Source organism: Ranitomeya imitator, chromosome 4, assembly GCF_032444005.1.
Source record: "Ranitomeya imitator isolate aRanImi1 chromosome 4, aRanImi1.pri, whole genome shotgun sequence".
NCBI classification, from domain to species: domain Eukaryota; kingdom Metazoa; phylum Chordata; class Amphibia; order Anura; family Dendrobatidae; genus Ranitomeya; species Ranitomeya imitator.
In genome coordinates this window covers 681,706,634-681,723,071 of record NC_091285.1, presented here as the reverse complement: position 1 = coordinate 681,723,071, position 16,438 = coordinate 681,706,634, and the positions used below count along the sequence as shown (strand labels likewise).

The window sequence follows — 16,438 nt, the reverse complement described above, 5'->3', positions numbered from 1 at the left end:
ACCAAATTAAAAAAAAAAAAAAGGCTTTCTATGCCCCACTGAGTGAGAGATGGCACACACAGGAGTCAGGAGTGGCACACAAGCCCAGAGGCCAATATTTTTCTCCCACTGATTGCTGTAGTGATTTTTTCAGGTACATTTTGGAACCCAAATCAAGCAAAAAAATAAATAGGCTTTCTATGGCCCACAATTTGAGAGAGAGAGAGAGAGAGAGAGAGAGATGCCACACCCAGGAGTCAAGACTGGCACACAAGCAGAAAGGGCAATATTAATCTCCCACTGTTTTATTTTATTTATTTATTTTTTTCAGGGAGACTTTAGAAACAAAATAAAATAAAATGATTTTTTCAGGAAGAATTTAGAAACCAAATAAAATAAAATGATTTTTTCAAGGACAATTTAGAAACCAAATAAAAAAAAAAAAAGGCTTTCTATGCCCCACTGAGTGAGAGATGGCACACACAGGAGTCAGGAGTGGCACACAAGCCCAGAGGCCAATATTTTTCTCCCACTGATTGATGTAGTGATTTTTTCAGGTAGATTTTGGAACCCAAATCAAGCAAAAAAATAAATAGGCTTTCTATGGCCCACTGAGTGAGAGATGGCACACACAGGGATGGCACTCTAGCAGAAATGCCAATCTTAATCTCCCACAAAAAAAAAAAAAAAACAGGGACTGTCCTACAATTACTATCTCCCTGCAGTAATCTCAGCCAGGTATGGCAGGCAGCAATAAGGAGTGGACTGATGCACAAATTAAATAAAAAGTGTGGACAAACAAACAAGATAGCTGTGCAGAACAACAGGATTTGTGCTTTGAAAAAAGCAGTTGGTTTGCACAGCGGCGTACACACAGCAATGCAGCTATCAGGGAGCCTTCTAGGGCAGCCCAATGAGCTACAGCGCTGAGAAAAAAAAAATGTAGCTTCCACTGTCCCTGCACACCGAAGGTGGTGTTGGACAGTGGAAATCGCTACAGCACAAGCGGTTTGGTGGTTAATGGACCCTGCCTAACGCTATCCCTGCTTCTGACAAAGCGGCAGCAACCTCTCCCTAAGCTCAGATCAGCAGCAGTAACATGGCGGTCGGCGGGAACTCCCCTTTATAGCCCCTGTGACGCCGCAGACAGCAAGCCAATCACTGCAATGCCCTTCTCTAAGATGGTGGGGACCAGGACCTATGTCATCACGCTGCCCACACTCTGCGTTTACCTTCATTGGCTGAGAAATGGCGCTTTTCGCGTCATTGAAACGCGACTTTGGCGCGAAAGTCGCGTACCGCATGGCCGACCACGCACAGGGGTCGGATCGGGTTTCATGAAACCCGACTTTGCCAAAAGTCGGCGACTTTTGAAAATGAACGACCCGTTTCGCTCAACCCTAGTTACGACCACTGAGAGCTGTCTCACTAACTAAATGTCATTATAAGAGTGGATGTAGCCATGGATACCTAAACTACTGCAATACTCTGCACATGGGAATTCTGCAAAAAGCCAATATCCAGTACCTGATATTAATCACCCACAGGGGGCTACTGTTTTGAGTCCATGCTCCAAATTTACCTTTAGAAACAAGGAGTCTAAGAAAACCCTAGTGTTTAGAATACCCAGCTCTCCCTCTCTTTAGGGAAGTTTTTCCCCTTTTTTAGCAGGTTCAAACCAACTCCCCCACAAGAGTTGAACGAACAGGCTGAAGAGCCTCGCAGAGAAAGAGTTTATCAAAGGAATGATTATGGAGACACAATTGGACGCAGACTAGGTACGTTTTCAGCATAGCGACCCTTTATAGGTCAGTCTCCAGTTTTTCCATCACTGAACCTTTACATTTCCAGTTTCCAACTTTTCTTCCCAATTTATCTTGATATTTTCTTCCCTCTCGAATTTAACCCCTAGGATCTTAATATGGGTAGAGGTCTTAGAAAACTGCAGTAGATCAAAGCCTGGATCAGAATTAATGAGCTTGAATCTTCTCAAGTTTGACCAGAGATCTGGAGGCCTCTGAGTAATTTCTGATGGCCATAGACAACATTTGCACCTCATGAGGATTGTGTATCACCACAATCATTTCATCCACAAAGGCGACAACATTCAGAGGCAATAAGAAGAGGACTGTCACCCCAAATATCACACTCCTGCAGTGACCTCAGAAATGTGTCTATGGCAAAACTATACAGAATGGGTAAGCCCTATCTCACCCCCGCATCAACTCCAATAGTGTCACCGTGTCACCCATTAATCAGAGGAAAGCTCATTGCCTCTGTAAAAAGTTTTCAGCCGATCTACAAACTGTCCAGGAATAACGAACTTTGACAAAGTGGCCCACAGATAATCATGATCGACTCTGTCAAAGGCTTTAGCTTGGTCCAGACTAACAACATATCTCAAACACCACAGAGCTTTACATCTCTCAAACACCTACCGTGTCAAGATCACTGCTCCAGAGATGTTCCGCCCTTTTGCTGTGCAAAATTGAGACTCTGCTAACAGTGTCAATGATACAGACTAACCTAGAAAATTGGATTTTTGACAGAATCTTCCAGCCGACATTCAAGAGGGCAATTGGCCTCCAGTTCTTTATGTCCCTTGGCTCTTTACTTTTAGAAGGCCACTCTCATGGATGGAGGCATCAGATTAATTAACACATTTTGTACACATCCATAAGAATTGGAGCCAGGTGGTCTCTGAATTTCTTATAGAATTCAGCTGTTATACAATATGGACCTGGTGTCTTCTTCAGATATAACTTATCAATGCCCACCTTAACTTTCTCCACAGTTATTTCTGCTTTCAAAAGAGAAAAGTACAGATATTTAGTATCAGGCATTGGAGTTGCCTCCAAGAATTGATACAGGAAAGATATATATCTTGGTACCGTGTTAGCCGGTAGATAGAAAAATATTTAGAATTGCGAGTCCTCAGTGGTTGATACCTTTTAATGGCTAACTGAAAAGATGGTAACAAATTGCAGCTTTCGAGACTACACAGGTCTCTTCATCAGGCAAAGACTAAAAACAAATTCTGAAGAATCACATATTTATGCACAACATAGCACAGAGAAAAAAACAGCGCTCACGGGGGGAGCGTGGCCGATCTCCACTGGGTGTCAGCTGATTATCACAGCTGACATCCGGCAGTATGTGCCAGAAGCGGTCATGGACCACTCCCGGCACATTAGCCCCCGGAACACTGCGATCAAACATGATCGCAGCGTTCCGGCAGCATAGGGAAACATCGCGCAGGGAGGGGGGCTCCCTGCGTGCTTCCCTGAGACCCTCGGAGCAACGTGATGAGATCACAGGCCCGGATCCAAAATGGCCACGGGGGGCCTTCTGGGTCCTGCAGGGAGGTGGCTTGCAAGCGCCTGCTCAGAGCAGGGGCCGGGAAGCCTCCTTGCACTGCCTGTCAGCGATCTGTCACTATAATGTGATGTCCCCCCCTGGGGCAATGTAAAGAAGTAAAAAAATATATATTTACAAGTGTAAAAAGAAAAAAATCCTAAATAAAGAAAAAAATATATATATTGTTCCAATAAATGCATTTCTTTGTCTAAATAATAAAAAAAACAATAAAAGTACACATATTTAGTATTGCCACGTCCGTAACGACTCGACCTATAAAATTGTCCCACTAGTTAACCCCTTCAGTGATCACCGTAAAATAAAAAACGAGGCAAAAAAACGCTTTATTATCATACTGCCGAACAAAAAGTGGAATAACACGCGATCAAAACTACGGATATAAATAACCATGGCACCGCTGAAAACGTCATCTTGTCCCGCAAAAAATGAGCTGCCATACAGCATCATCAGCAAAAAAATAAAAAAGTTATAGTCCTCAGAATAAAGCGATGCAAAAATAATTATTTTATATCAAATCTATTTTATCGTATAAAAGCGCCAAAACATAAAAACATGATAAAAATGAGGTATCGCTGTAATCGTATTGACCCGAAGAATATAACTGCTTTATCAATTTTATCAAACATGGAACGGTATAAACACCCCCCCAAAAGAAATTCACAAATTGCTGATTTTTGTTCATTCTTCCTCACAAAAATCGGAATAAAAAGCGATCAAAAAATGTCATGTGCCCGAAAATGGTACCAACAAAAACGTCAACTCGTCTCACAAAAACAAGACCTCACATGACTTTGTGAACCAAAATATGGAAAAATTATAGCTCTCAAAATATGTCTTTTTAGTGTGTGACAGCTGCCAATCATAAAAATCTGCTTAAAAACCCGCTATAAAAGTAAATCAAACCCCACTTCATCACCCCCTTAGTTAGGGAAAAATAATAAAATTTAAAAAATGTATTTATTGCCATTTTACCATTAGGTTTAGGGTTAGGGTTGGGGCTAAAGTTAGGGTTAGGGATGGGGCTAAAGTTAGGGTGAGGGCTAGAGTTAGGGTTAGAGCTGGGGCTAAAGTTAGGGTTAGGGCTACAGTTAGGGTTGGGGCTACAGTTAGGGTTGGGTCTACAGTTAGGGCTGGGGTTGGGGCAACAGTTAGGGTTTGGGCAACAGTTAGGGTTAGGGTTGGGGCTACAGTTAGGGTTAGGGTTGGGGCTAAAGTTAGGGTTAGGGTTGGGGCTACAGTTAGGGCTAGGGTTGGGGCTACAGTTAGGGTTAGGGTTGGGGCTACAGTTAGGGTTAGGGTTGGGGCTAAAGTTAGGGTTATGGTTGGGGCTAAAGTTAGGGTTAGGCTTGGGGCTAAAGTAGGGGTTAGGGTTGGGGCTAAAGTTAGGGTTAGGGCTACAGTTAGGGTTGGGGCTAAAGTTAGGGTTGGGGCTAAAGTTAGGGTTAGGCTTGAGGCTAAAACTAGGGTTGGGGCTAAAGTTAGGGTTTGGATTAAATTTACGGTTGGGATTAGGGTTAGGGGTGTGTCAGGGTTAGGGGTGTGGTTAGGGTTATGGTTGAGATTAGGGTTAGGGGTGTGTTGGAGTTAGGGGTGTAGTTAGGGTTTGGATTAGGGTTAGGGGTGTGTTGGGTTAGGGATGTGGTTGAGATTAGGGTTAGGGGCATGTTCGGGAAAGGGGCATGGTTAGGGTTATGGTTGATGCTAGGGTTAGTGGTGTGTTTGGGTTAGGGTTTTGTTGTGAATTCTGCTCTTGGGTTCCCTCCAGTGGTTGTAGGTGGGAATGCAGTTGTCTGAGTCACAGACCTGGCCAGGTGTATCGGATGATTACAATTCTGACTGGGATATTTAAGTGGGCAGGACCTTTAGCCCTTGCCAGTAGTCAATGTTCCTTGTGAAGTGTTGGATCACTTTCTGGCTTCTCCTGCTCGCTGCCTATTTCAGCAAAGATAAGTGTTTGGTTTTTGTTTCTGTGGCACACTGCCAGTGTGCTTGTTTCAGTTTTATTCTTGCTCTGATTGTAGGATTCACTGGAGTTGCAGATTTACGCTCCTACATCTTTTAGTAAAGATGTAGGAAGTTTTTGTATATTCTCCTGTGGATGTTTTGAAGGGTTTTTATACTGACCGCACAGAACTCTGTCCTATCCTGTCCTATCTAGCTAGAGTGGCCTCCTGTGCTAATCCTGTTTTTCTGCCTGTGTATGTTTTTTCCTCTCCGACTCACCGCCAATATTTGTGGGGGGCTGTCTATCCTTTGGGGATTTTCTCTGATGCAAGATAATATTCCTATTTCCATCTTTAGGGGTATTTAGTTCTCCGGCTGTGACGAGGTGTCTAGGTGTGTTAGGTACACTTCACGGCTACTTCTAGTTGCGCTGTTTAGTTCAGGATTGCGGTCAGTACAGTGGCCACTTTCTCCAGTGAATGTTCTCATGCAGCTCCTAGGTCACCGGATCATAACAGGGTTTCAGTTAGAATTGGGGGTTTCCACTGTTTAGGCACATCAGGGGCTCTCTAAACGCGACATGGCGTCCGATCTCAATTCCAGCCAATTCTGCGTTGAAAAAGTAAAACAGTGCTCCTTCCCTTCCAAGCTCTCCCATGCGCCAAAACAGGGGTTTACCCCAACATATGGGGTATCAGCGTACTCAGAAAAAAATGGCCAACAACTTTTGGGGTCCAATTTCTCTGGTTACCCTTGGGAAAATAAAAATTTGGGGTCCAGTTTCTCCTGTTACCCTTGTGAAAATACAAAACTAGGGGCTAAAAAATAATTTTTGTGGAAAAAAAATAATTTTTATTTTAACGGCTATGCGTTAAAAACTGCAGTGAAACACTTGGGGGTTCAAAGTTCTCACAACACATCTAGATAAGTTCCTTGGGGGTTAATTTCCAATATGGGGGTCACTTGTGGGGGGTTTCTACTGTTTAGGTACATCAGGGGCTCTGCAAACGCAATGTGATGAATGTAGACCATTCCATCTAAGTCTGCATTCCAAACGGCGCTCCTTCCCTTCCGAGCTCTGCCATATGAACAAACGGTGGTTCCCCCCCACATATGGGGTATCAGCATACTCAGGACAAATTGGACAACAACTTTTGGAATCCAGTTTCTCCTGTTACCCTTGGAAAAATACAAAACTGGAGGCTAAAAAATAATTTTTGTTGAAAAAAAATAATTTTTACTTTCACGGCTCTGCGTTATAAACTGTAGTGAAACACTTGGGGGTTCAAACTGCTCACCACACATCTAGATAAGTTCCTTAGTGGTCTACTTTCCAAAATGGTGTCACTCGTGGGGGGTTTCAATGTTTAGGCACATCAGGGGCTCTCCAATCGCGACATGGTGTCCTATCTCAATTCCAGTCAATTTTGCATTGGAAAGTCAAACGGCGCTCCTTCCCTTCCGAGCCCTGCCATGAACCCAAACAGTGGTTTACCCCCACATATGGGGTATCAGCATACTCAGGACAAATTGCACAACAACTTTTGGCATCAAATTTCTTCAGTTACCCTTGGAAAAATAAAAAATTGGGGGAGAAAAAAATCATTTAAAAAAAAATATGATTTTTTTATTGTTACGGCTCTACATTATAAACTTCTGTGAAGCACTTGGAGGGTCAAAGTGCTCACCACACATCTAGATAAGTTCCTTAGGGGGTCTACTTTCCAAAATGGTGTCACTTGTGGGAGGTTTCAATGCTGAGGCACATCAGGGGCTCTCCAAACGCAACATGGCGTCCCATCTCAACTCCAGTCAATTTTGCATTGGAAAGTCAAACGGCGCTCCTTGCCTTCCGAGCTCTGCCATGCACCCAAACAGTGGTTTACCCCCACATGTAGGGTATCGTCATACTCAGAACAAATGGCACAACAAGTTTTGAGGTCCAATTTCTTCTCTTACCCTTGGGAAAATAAAAAATTGGGGGAAAAAAGATAATATTTGTGAAAAAATATGATTTTTTTATTTTTACGGCTCTGCATTATAAACTTCTGTGAAGCACTTGGTGGGTTAAAGTGCTCACCACACATCTAGAAAAGTTCCTTAGGGGGTCTACTTTCCAAAATGGTGTGACTTGTGGGGGGTTTCAATGTTTAGGCACATCAGGGGCTCTCCAAACGCAACATGGCGTTACATCTTAATTCCAGTCAATTTTGCATTGAAAAGTCAAACGGCGCTCCTTCCCTTCTGAGCTGTGCCATGCACCCAAACAGTGGTTTATCCCCACATATGGGATATCAGCGTACTCAGAACAAATGGCACAACAACTTTTGAGGTCCAATTTCTTCTCTTACCCTTGGGAAAATAAAACAAATTGGAGCTGAAGTAAATTTTTTGTGAAAAAAAAGTTAAATGTTAATTTTTTTTAAAACATTCCAAAAATTCCTGTAAAACACCTGAAGAGTTAATAAACTTCTTGAATGTGGTTTTGAGCACCTTGAGGGGTGAAGTTTTTAGAATGGTGTCACACTTGGTTATTTTCTATCATATGGACCCATCAAAATGACTTCAAATGTGATGTGGTCCCTAAATAATATTGGTGTTGTAAAAATGAGAAATTGCTGGTCAACTTTTAACCCTTATAACTCCCTAACAAAAAAAAATTGGGTTCCAAAATTGTGCTGATGTAAAGTAGACATGTGGGAAATGTTACTTATTAATTATCTTACATGACATATCTCTGTGATTTAAGGGCATAAAAATTCAAAGTTGGAAAATTGCAAAATTTTCAAAATTTTCGCCAAATTTCCGTTTTTTTCACAAATAAACGCAAGTTATATCGAAGAAATTTTACCACTGTCATGAAGTACAATATGTCATGAGAAAACAGTGTCAGAATCGCTAAGATCCGTTGAAGCATTCCAGAGTTATAACCTCATAAATGGACAGTGGTCAGAATTGTAAAAATTGGCCCGTCATTAACGTGCAAACCACCCTTGGGGCTTAAGGGGTTAAACATTCCAAAAATTCCTGTGAAACACCTGAAGGGTTAATAAAGTTCTTGAATGTGGTTTGAGCACCTTGAGGGGTGCAGTTTTTAGAATGGTGTCACACTTGGGTATTTTCTATCATATAGACCCCTCAAAGTGACTTCAAATATGATGTAGTCCCTAAAAAAAATGGTGTTGTAAAAATGAGAAATTGCTGATCAACTTTTAATCCTTATACCTCCCTAACTAAAAAAAAAAATTTTGGTTCCAAAATTGTGCTGATGTAAAGTAGACATGTGGGAAATGTTACTTATTAAGTATTTTGTGTGACATAACTTTGTGATTTAAGGGCATAAAAATTCAAAGTTGGAAAATTGCGAAATTTTCACAATTTTTGCCAAATTTCCATTTTTTTCACAAATAAACGCAGGTAAAATCAAATAAATGTTACCACTAACATGAAGTACAATATGTCACGAGAAAACATTGTTAAAATAACTGGGATCCGTTGAAGCGTTCCAGAGTTATAACCTCATAAAGGGACAGTGGTCAGAATTTTAAAAATTGTCCCGGTCCATAACGTGCAAACCACCCTTGGGGGTAAAGAGGTTAAACACCTGAATCCTGTCCGTCACCCTCTGTGGCCCAAAGATCTTGATAAGCTGGAGCCATCTACCATGAACAGTGACTTCCAGGACCAGACACCTTCCTATAAACACCTCCGCCATCCTATGTGCAGTCACATTATTGGTGGTAAACAAGATAGTGACCCCAGCATAAAGCTCCACAGCCAGTGAAGAGAATAATTGACCCTCTAAAGGTACCTTCACACATAACGATTTCGTTAACGATATTGTTGCAACATCACGCTTTTTGTGACGTAGCAACAATCTCGTTATGTGTGACAGCGACCAACGATCAGGCCCCTGCTGGGAGATCGTTGGTCGCTGGGGAATGATCAGGACCTTTTTTTTGGTCGCTGATCACCCGCTGTCATCGCTGGATCGGGGTGTGTGACGCCGATCCAGCGATGTGTTCACTTGTAACCAGGGTAAATATCGGGTTACTAAGCGCAGGGCCGCGCTTAGTAACCCGATATTTACCCTGGTTACCATTGTAAAAGTAAAAAAAAACAAAAAACAGTACATACTCACATTCCGATGTCTGTCACGTCCCCCGCCGTCAGCTTCTCGCACTGACTGTCAGCGCCGGCCGTAAAGCAGAGCACAGCGGTGACGTCACCGCTGTGCTCTGCTTTACGGCCGGTGCTGACACAGTCAGTGCGGGAAGCTGACGGCGGGGGACGTGACAGACATCGGAATGTGAGTATGTACTGTTTTTTGTTTTTATTACTTTTACAATGGTAACCAGGGTAAATATCGGGTTACTAAGCGTGGCCCTGCACTTAGTAACCCGATGTTTACCCTGGTTACCCGGGGACTTCGGCATCGTTGAAGACAGTTTCAACGATGCCGAAGTCGTTCCCCTGATCGTTGGTCGCTGGAGAGAGATGTCTGTGTGACAGCACCCCAGCGACCACACAACGACTTACCAGCGATCACGGCCAGGTCGTATCGCTGGTCCTGATCGTTGGTAAGTCGTTTAGTGTAATGGTACCTTTAGCCTCTCTTATCAGCCACTGAGGGGTCAGAAGTGTCTCCTACAGAAAAATGACATCTACATACAGATATCTAAGATGGTCATACACTGCATGTCTTGTCTGCATAGCCTTAATTCTGTTCACATTAGTACATATCATTTTTAAAGAAAACATGCCGTCACAGTACAATATGAGAGGAATAGAAAAGTAAAGTCCGTCATCATAAGTCCGTGTGAGATTTTTTTTTGTTTACCAATGGTCTCCTTGTATGGCTACTTTCACACATCAGGTTTTTGCCTTCAGGCATAATCCACCTATTTTTTTAAAAAATGGATCCGGTGCAAATTGTGAAAAACTGATGCTTCGGATCCGTTTTTCAGCTGGATCTGTTTTTGTTTATGGGGCATACAATTTGGACTTCCTGTTCTGGGGAAAAGAGGAGAGAGAGAGAGAGAGAGGGACCCCAGAACGGAAAATGTGCATCATTTAAATGGGTATGGCCTGGAAAACCAGATTCGGAGGCCGGATTCGTTATTTCACATCTCAGTTTCATCCGTTTATTGCTGGAACCGTCGCTGGGCGTTTTTTCGCCGGACAGAAAAAATGTTCCTATGGACATTTTCTCCATCCACCGGAATAGAAATTTTGGACAGATCTGGCAAAAAAAGGATGAAACATTTGGTCATCAGGCGCAATCCGGCGCTAATACAACTCTATGAGAAAAAAACTGATCCGGCGTAAAAAAAAAAATGGATCCGTTTTTTTCAAAACTCGCCGGATTGTGCCTGACGGCAAACAACTGATGTGTGAAAGTAGCCTAAGATTCTACCTGAGTGTCAACAGTTAAGGGCGTATCTTTAGGTGAGGGAGGCTGTCACACTGGCTTCTATTCTTTTCAGATCTTTCTCGAAATCCCCTTCTGACTTAGACAGAACAACAAAACCTATTGGACAGGAAAATTACACCTGGAGCACTCAGGACTTTTTTCCTGGTATAGTGCTCAGTGTTATATTCCACCTTAGGTTTGTGGAAGGTCATGTTCTTTTTCCACTTTTTGCCCTGTATGATCTTACTTTCTTCAGATATAAATGGTGATAATGACTGTGACTCCTGGTCTTGAGGGATCACCTCCATGTTCCCCTGCGCACATTGTGAACACTACTGCTCTGGAGTTACATGAGCGAGCCTCTGGTGGGCCTTTGATCTGGTCGGTAATGTCCCTGAAATAAAGCCACCTCCTCCTAAACCTCTGCTCCTGCTACCAAATCCTCAGCAGGAAAATCCTTTTAGATATTGTGCTAGCTGTCTGGACTGTCCCCGTGAGGGTGGCCGATCTTACCACACAGGGTACACCTGATGTTCGGACAGTCTGCAGCAGCAGATACGTAGCTGGCTTCCCTGCACAGGCTTCACTTCACCACTGTACAGGCATTTGCCACATTTGCCCAGGACAGAAGAACACACCTTTCTACCTACCAATAAAGAGCTGGGTAAGTGGGCAATGATGTTGTACCACTGGCGAACGTTAACCAAGAAATTCCATCCCTTTGTCCATGAAATAATCATCATCTCTGTTGTTGGTGAGATCAAAGACGAGATCACAATACCTCCTGAGCCACACCATAATGTCCTGCTGAGGAACGCCCTCATTCCAGAAGATTATGTTGACAATCGCGGTATCGGACTAGGAAATCAAAATAAAGATACATTTATTCCAGCTCTGTGTCCCTAAACTTGGGGAAATTGACCCAGAATCTGTCCAGATTAAGCATGAGCTTAAATGTGACATCGTAGCCCTGTCTGTCGGGAAGATTAACCCATAACCGATTTTCAGTTTTTGAATTTCCACAAAAATTTAAAATAACCAATAAATTTCGTTCAACTTCACAATTGTGTTGCCCTTGTTGTTGATTCTTCACCAAAAATTTACATTTGGTATCTTTATGTTTCAAGCATGATATTTGGAAAAAGGTTGAAAAGTTCCAGGTAGCCGAATACTTTCGCAAGGCACTGTACATTAATTGATAGGTGTAGATTCCAAAAGTTGTGTTTTCACTGTTTAGGTACATCAGGGGCTCACTAAACGTGACATGGTGTTCGCCAATTATTCCAGCAAATTTTGCATTCAAAAAGTCAAACGGCACTCCTTCTCTTCCAAGCCCTGCGATACGCCCAAACAGTAGTTTTCCTCCACATATTGAGTATCGACGTGCTCAGGAGAAATTGCACAACAAATTGTATGGTGCATTTTCTCCTGTTACTCTAGTGAAAATGCAAAATTTTGGGCTAAAAGAACATTTTTGTAGGAAAAATTCAATTTATTTATTTTCACGACTTTATGTCGGAAACTTCTGTGAAGCTCCTAGGGGTTCAAAGTGCTCACCACACATCTATAAAAGATCTTTAAGGGGTCTAGAGATGGTGTCCCCTAATGACTCCAGCAAATTTTACATCCAAATAGCAAAATGTTGCGCCTTCCCTTCCAAGCCCTGCTGAGCACTGAAACAGTAGTTTTCCCCTACATATGGAATATTGGCATGCTCAGGAAAAATTGCACAACAAATATTAAAGTTAATTTCCTACTGTTACCCTTGTGAAAATAAAAAAAATGTGTCTCTAAAGTTAATTTTTTTGTGAATAAAGTTAAATGTTTATTTTTTCCTTTCACGTTCCATTAATTCCTGTAAAGCACTTGAAGGATTAATAAACTTCTGAATGTGGTTTTGAGCACATTGTGGGGTGTAGTTTTTTGAATGGTTTGACTTTTTTGGGTATTTTCTGTCATATAGACCCCTCAAAGTCATTTCAAATGTGATAAATCATTGGTCAACTTTTAAACCTTCTAACTTCATAACAAAAAATATGTTTAAAAAATTCCAGGCTTTACTGGGGGGGACTGCTGGGTAACAATGGGCTGAATGGCAGGCCGAGGGTCTGCTGCAGAGGGGCCCATCACACCTTGTGTAGTTCTATACTTCTACATAGGGAGCAGCATTATAGTAGTCACATTCTTGTACATAGGAGCAGTATTATAGTAGTTATATTCTTGTACATAAGAGCAGTATTATAGTAGTTATATTCTTGTACATAGGAGCAGTATTATAGTAGTTATATTCTTGTACATAAGAGCAGTATTATAGTAGTTATATTCTTGTACATAGGAGCAGTATTATAGTAGTTATATTCTTGTACATAGGAGCAGTATTATAGTAGCTATATTCTTGTACATAGGAGCAGTATTATAGTAGTTATATTCTTGTACATAGGAGCAGTATTATAGTAGTTATATTCTTGTACATAGGGGCAGTATTATAGTAGTTATATTCTTGTACATAGGAGGCAGTATAGTAGTTATACTCTTGTACATAGGAGCAGTATTATAGTAGTTATACTCTTGTACATAGGGGCAGTATTATAGTAGTTATATTCTTGTACATAGGGGCAGTATTATAGTAGTTATATTCTTGTACATAGGAGAAGTATTATAGTAGTTATATTCTTGTACATAGGGGCAGTATTATAGTAGTTATATTCTTGTACATAGGGGCAGAATTATAGTAGTTATATTCTTGTACATAGGAGCAGTATTATAGTAGTTATACTCTTGTACATAGGAGCAGTATTATAGTAGTTATACTCTTGTACATAGGGGCAGTATTATAATCGTTATATTCTTGTACATAGGGGCAGTATTATAGTAGTTATATTCTTGTACATAGGAGAAGTATTATAGTAGTTATATTCTTGTATATGGGGCCAGTATTATAATAGTTATATTCTTGTACATAGGAGGCAGTATTATAGTAGTTATATTCTTGTATATAGGAGCAGTATTATAGTAGTTATATTCTTGTACATAGGAGGCAGTATTATAGTAGTTATATTCTTGCACATAGGGGGCAGTATTATAGTAGCTATATTCTTGTACATATGGCCAGTATTATAGTAGTTATATTCTTGTATATAGGAGCAGTATTATAGTAGTTATATTCTTGTACATAGGAGGCAGTATTATAGTAGTTATATTCTTGCACATAGGGGGCAGTATTATAGTAGTTATATTCTTGTACATAGGGGCAGTATTATATAGCAGTTATATTCTTGTACATAGGAGCAGTATTATAGTAGTTATATTCTTGTACATAGGAGGCAGTATTATAGTAGTTATATTCTTGTACATAGGAGCAGTATTATAGTAGTTATATTCTTGTACATAGGGGCAGTATTATATAGCAGTTATATTCTTGTACATAGGAGCAGTATTATAGTAGTTATATTCTTGTACATAGGAGCAGTATTATATAGCAGTTATATTCTTGTACATAGGAGCAGTATTATAGTAGTTATATTCTTGTACATAGCAGGCAGTATTATAGTAGTTATATTCTTGTACATAGGAGCAGTATTATAGTAGTTATATTCTTGTACATAGGAGGCAGTATTATAGTAGTTATATTCTTGCACATAGGGGGCAGTATTATAGTAGTTATATTCTTGTACATAGGAGCAGTATTATAGTAGTTATATTCTTGTACATATGGCCAGTATTATAGTAGCTATATTCTTGTACATAGGAGCATTATTATAGTAGTTATATTTTTGTACATAGGAGACAGTATTATAGTAGTTATATTCTTGTATATAGGGGCAGTATTACAGTAGTTATATTCTTGTACATATGGGCAGTATTATAGTAGTTATATTCTTGTATATTGGAGCAGTATTATAGTAGTTATATTCTTGCACATAGGGGGCAGTATTATAGTAGTTATATTCTTGTTCAAAGGGGCAGTATTATATAGCAGTTATATTCTTGTACATAGGAGCAGTATTATAGTAGTTATATTCTTGTACATAGGGGCAGTATTATATAGCAGTTATATTCTTGCACATAGGGGCAGTATTATAGTAGTTATATTCTTGTACATAGGGGCAGTATTATATAGTAGTTATATTCTTGTACATAGGAGCAGTATTATATAGCAGTTATATTCTTGTACATAGGAGCAGTATTATAGTAGTTATATTCTTGTACATAGGAGGCAGTATTATAGTAGTTATATTCTTGTACATATGGCCAGTGTGATAGTAGTTATATTTTTGAACCTAGGGGCAGAATTATAGTAGTTATATTCTTGTACATAGGAGCAGTATTATAGTAGTTATATTCTTGTACATAGGAGCAGTATTATAGTAGTTATATTCTTGTACATAGGGGCAGTATTATAGTAGTTATATTCTTGTACATAGGAGCAGTATTATAGTAGTTATATTCTTGTACATAGGGGCAGTATTATAGTAGTTATATTCTTGTACATAGGAGCAGTATTATAGTAGTTATATTCTTGTACATAGGGGCAGTATTATAGTAGTTATATTCTTGTACATAGGAGCAGTATTATAGTAGTTATATTCTTGTACATAGGAGCAGTATTATAGTAGTTATATTCTTGTACATAGGGGCAGTATTATAGTAGTTATATTCTTGTACATAGGAGCAGTATTATAGTAGTTATATTCTTGTACATAGGGGCAGTATTATAGTAGTTATATTCTTGTACATAGGAGCAGTATTATAATAGTTATATTCTTGTACATAGGGGCAGTATTACAGTAGTTATCTTCTTGTATATAGGGGCAGTATTACAGTAGTGATATTATACAGCAACAACATGTTATCTGAGTATCGTGGGTGTGCTCGGATAATATGTTCGATTCCATGCGGCTTAATGATTCGCGATTGTTCTACAGCAGCAACACATGCAGAGATTTCCTAACAGGCGATCCCCTCATGTGTTGCGTCTGTCTAACAGCCGTGAATAATAATGCCACGTGGAATCGAACATATTATTAGATCACACCCAAGATACTTGGATATCACGTTCACTCATCACTAGTATTTAAGTTGTTTTTAAAAATAAAGGAAAAATTATTATTCCCGTGTTGTGATTTCTTCATCCGTAACCTTCTCTTGTACTTTTATGTCACTTATCCGCCCTCTGTTGTAGTCATTGAGTAAGAATTTTGAGTCCTCGTCTCTACAGAAGTGATTAGTCTGGAATATTAGCTTCAGCTTTTTTCCTTGATTACATAGAAACGATTTGACGTCTTACCTGTCGTTGTCCTGACCAGATCCAAGATTACGAAGCAGATCACAACCTCCGCTGTCCCTGACATCGAGGTTTTTGTCGTCCTACAGATTTGCAGCTTTGTGCCCAAGACGTCGCTGTCACTCCGGAGAATGCAGAAGCTTTATCTGCAGAGATACTTTCACTTTCCGATAATTCCGTTCTCTTCTTACAGCTCACGTGAGATTCCTGGAGTTTCTGCTTCTGGGTTAATTATCTGTTATATCTTATACAAATAATATCTGCTCAGAAATATGTAATAAAATGCTAATAATCATGTATGCAGGTAAAAACACGTATTGTACCTCCATAGAGGAGGATGAATATCACCTGTGGCTTTCCACAAGTTATGAAGCTCAAACTGCTGTGTAAATAATAAGCAATAGGCTTAGAAAATATTGGTAGTTTCACATCTGTTGTTC

The 16,438-nt window shown here is 40.2% G+C and overlaps 1 protein-coding gene across 1 annotated transcript in view; it reads right to left on the bottom strand.

Moving 5' to 3' along the window:
* Positions 1-16,154, bottom strand: part of LOC138677344 (coxsackievirus and adenovirus receptor homolog) — a 51,191-nt gene extending 35,037 nt beyond the window's left edge. Inside the window, exon 1 of the mRNA XM_069767399.1 lies at positions 16,002-16,154. Coding sequence (XP_069623500.1) covers positions 16,002-16,065 — 64 coding nt within the window. The 5' untranslated portion in view covers positions 16,066-16,154. The remainder of the gene's footprint in view (positions 1-16,001) is intronic.
* Positions 16,155-16,438: the final 284 nt, after the last annotated feature.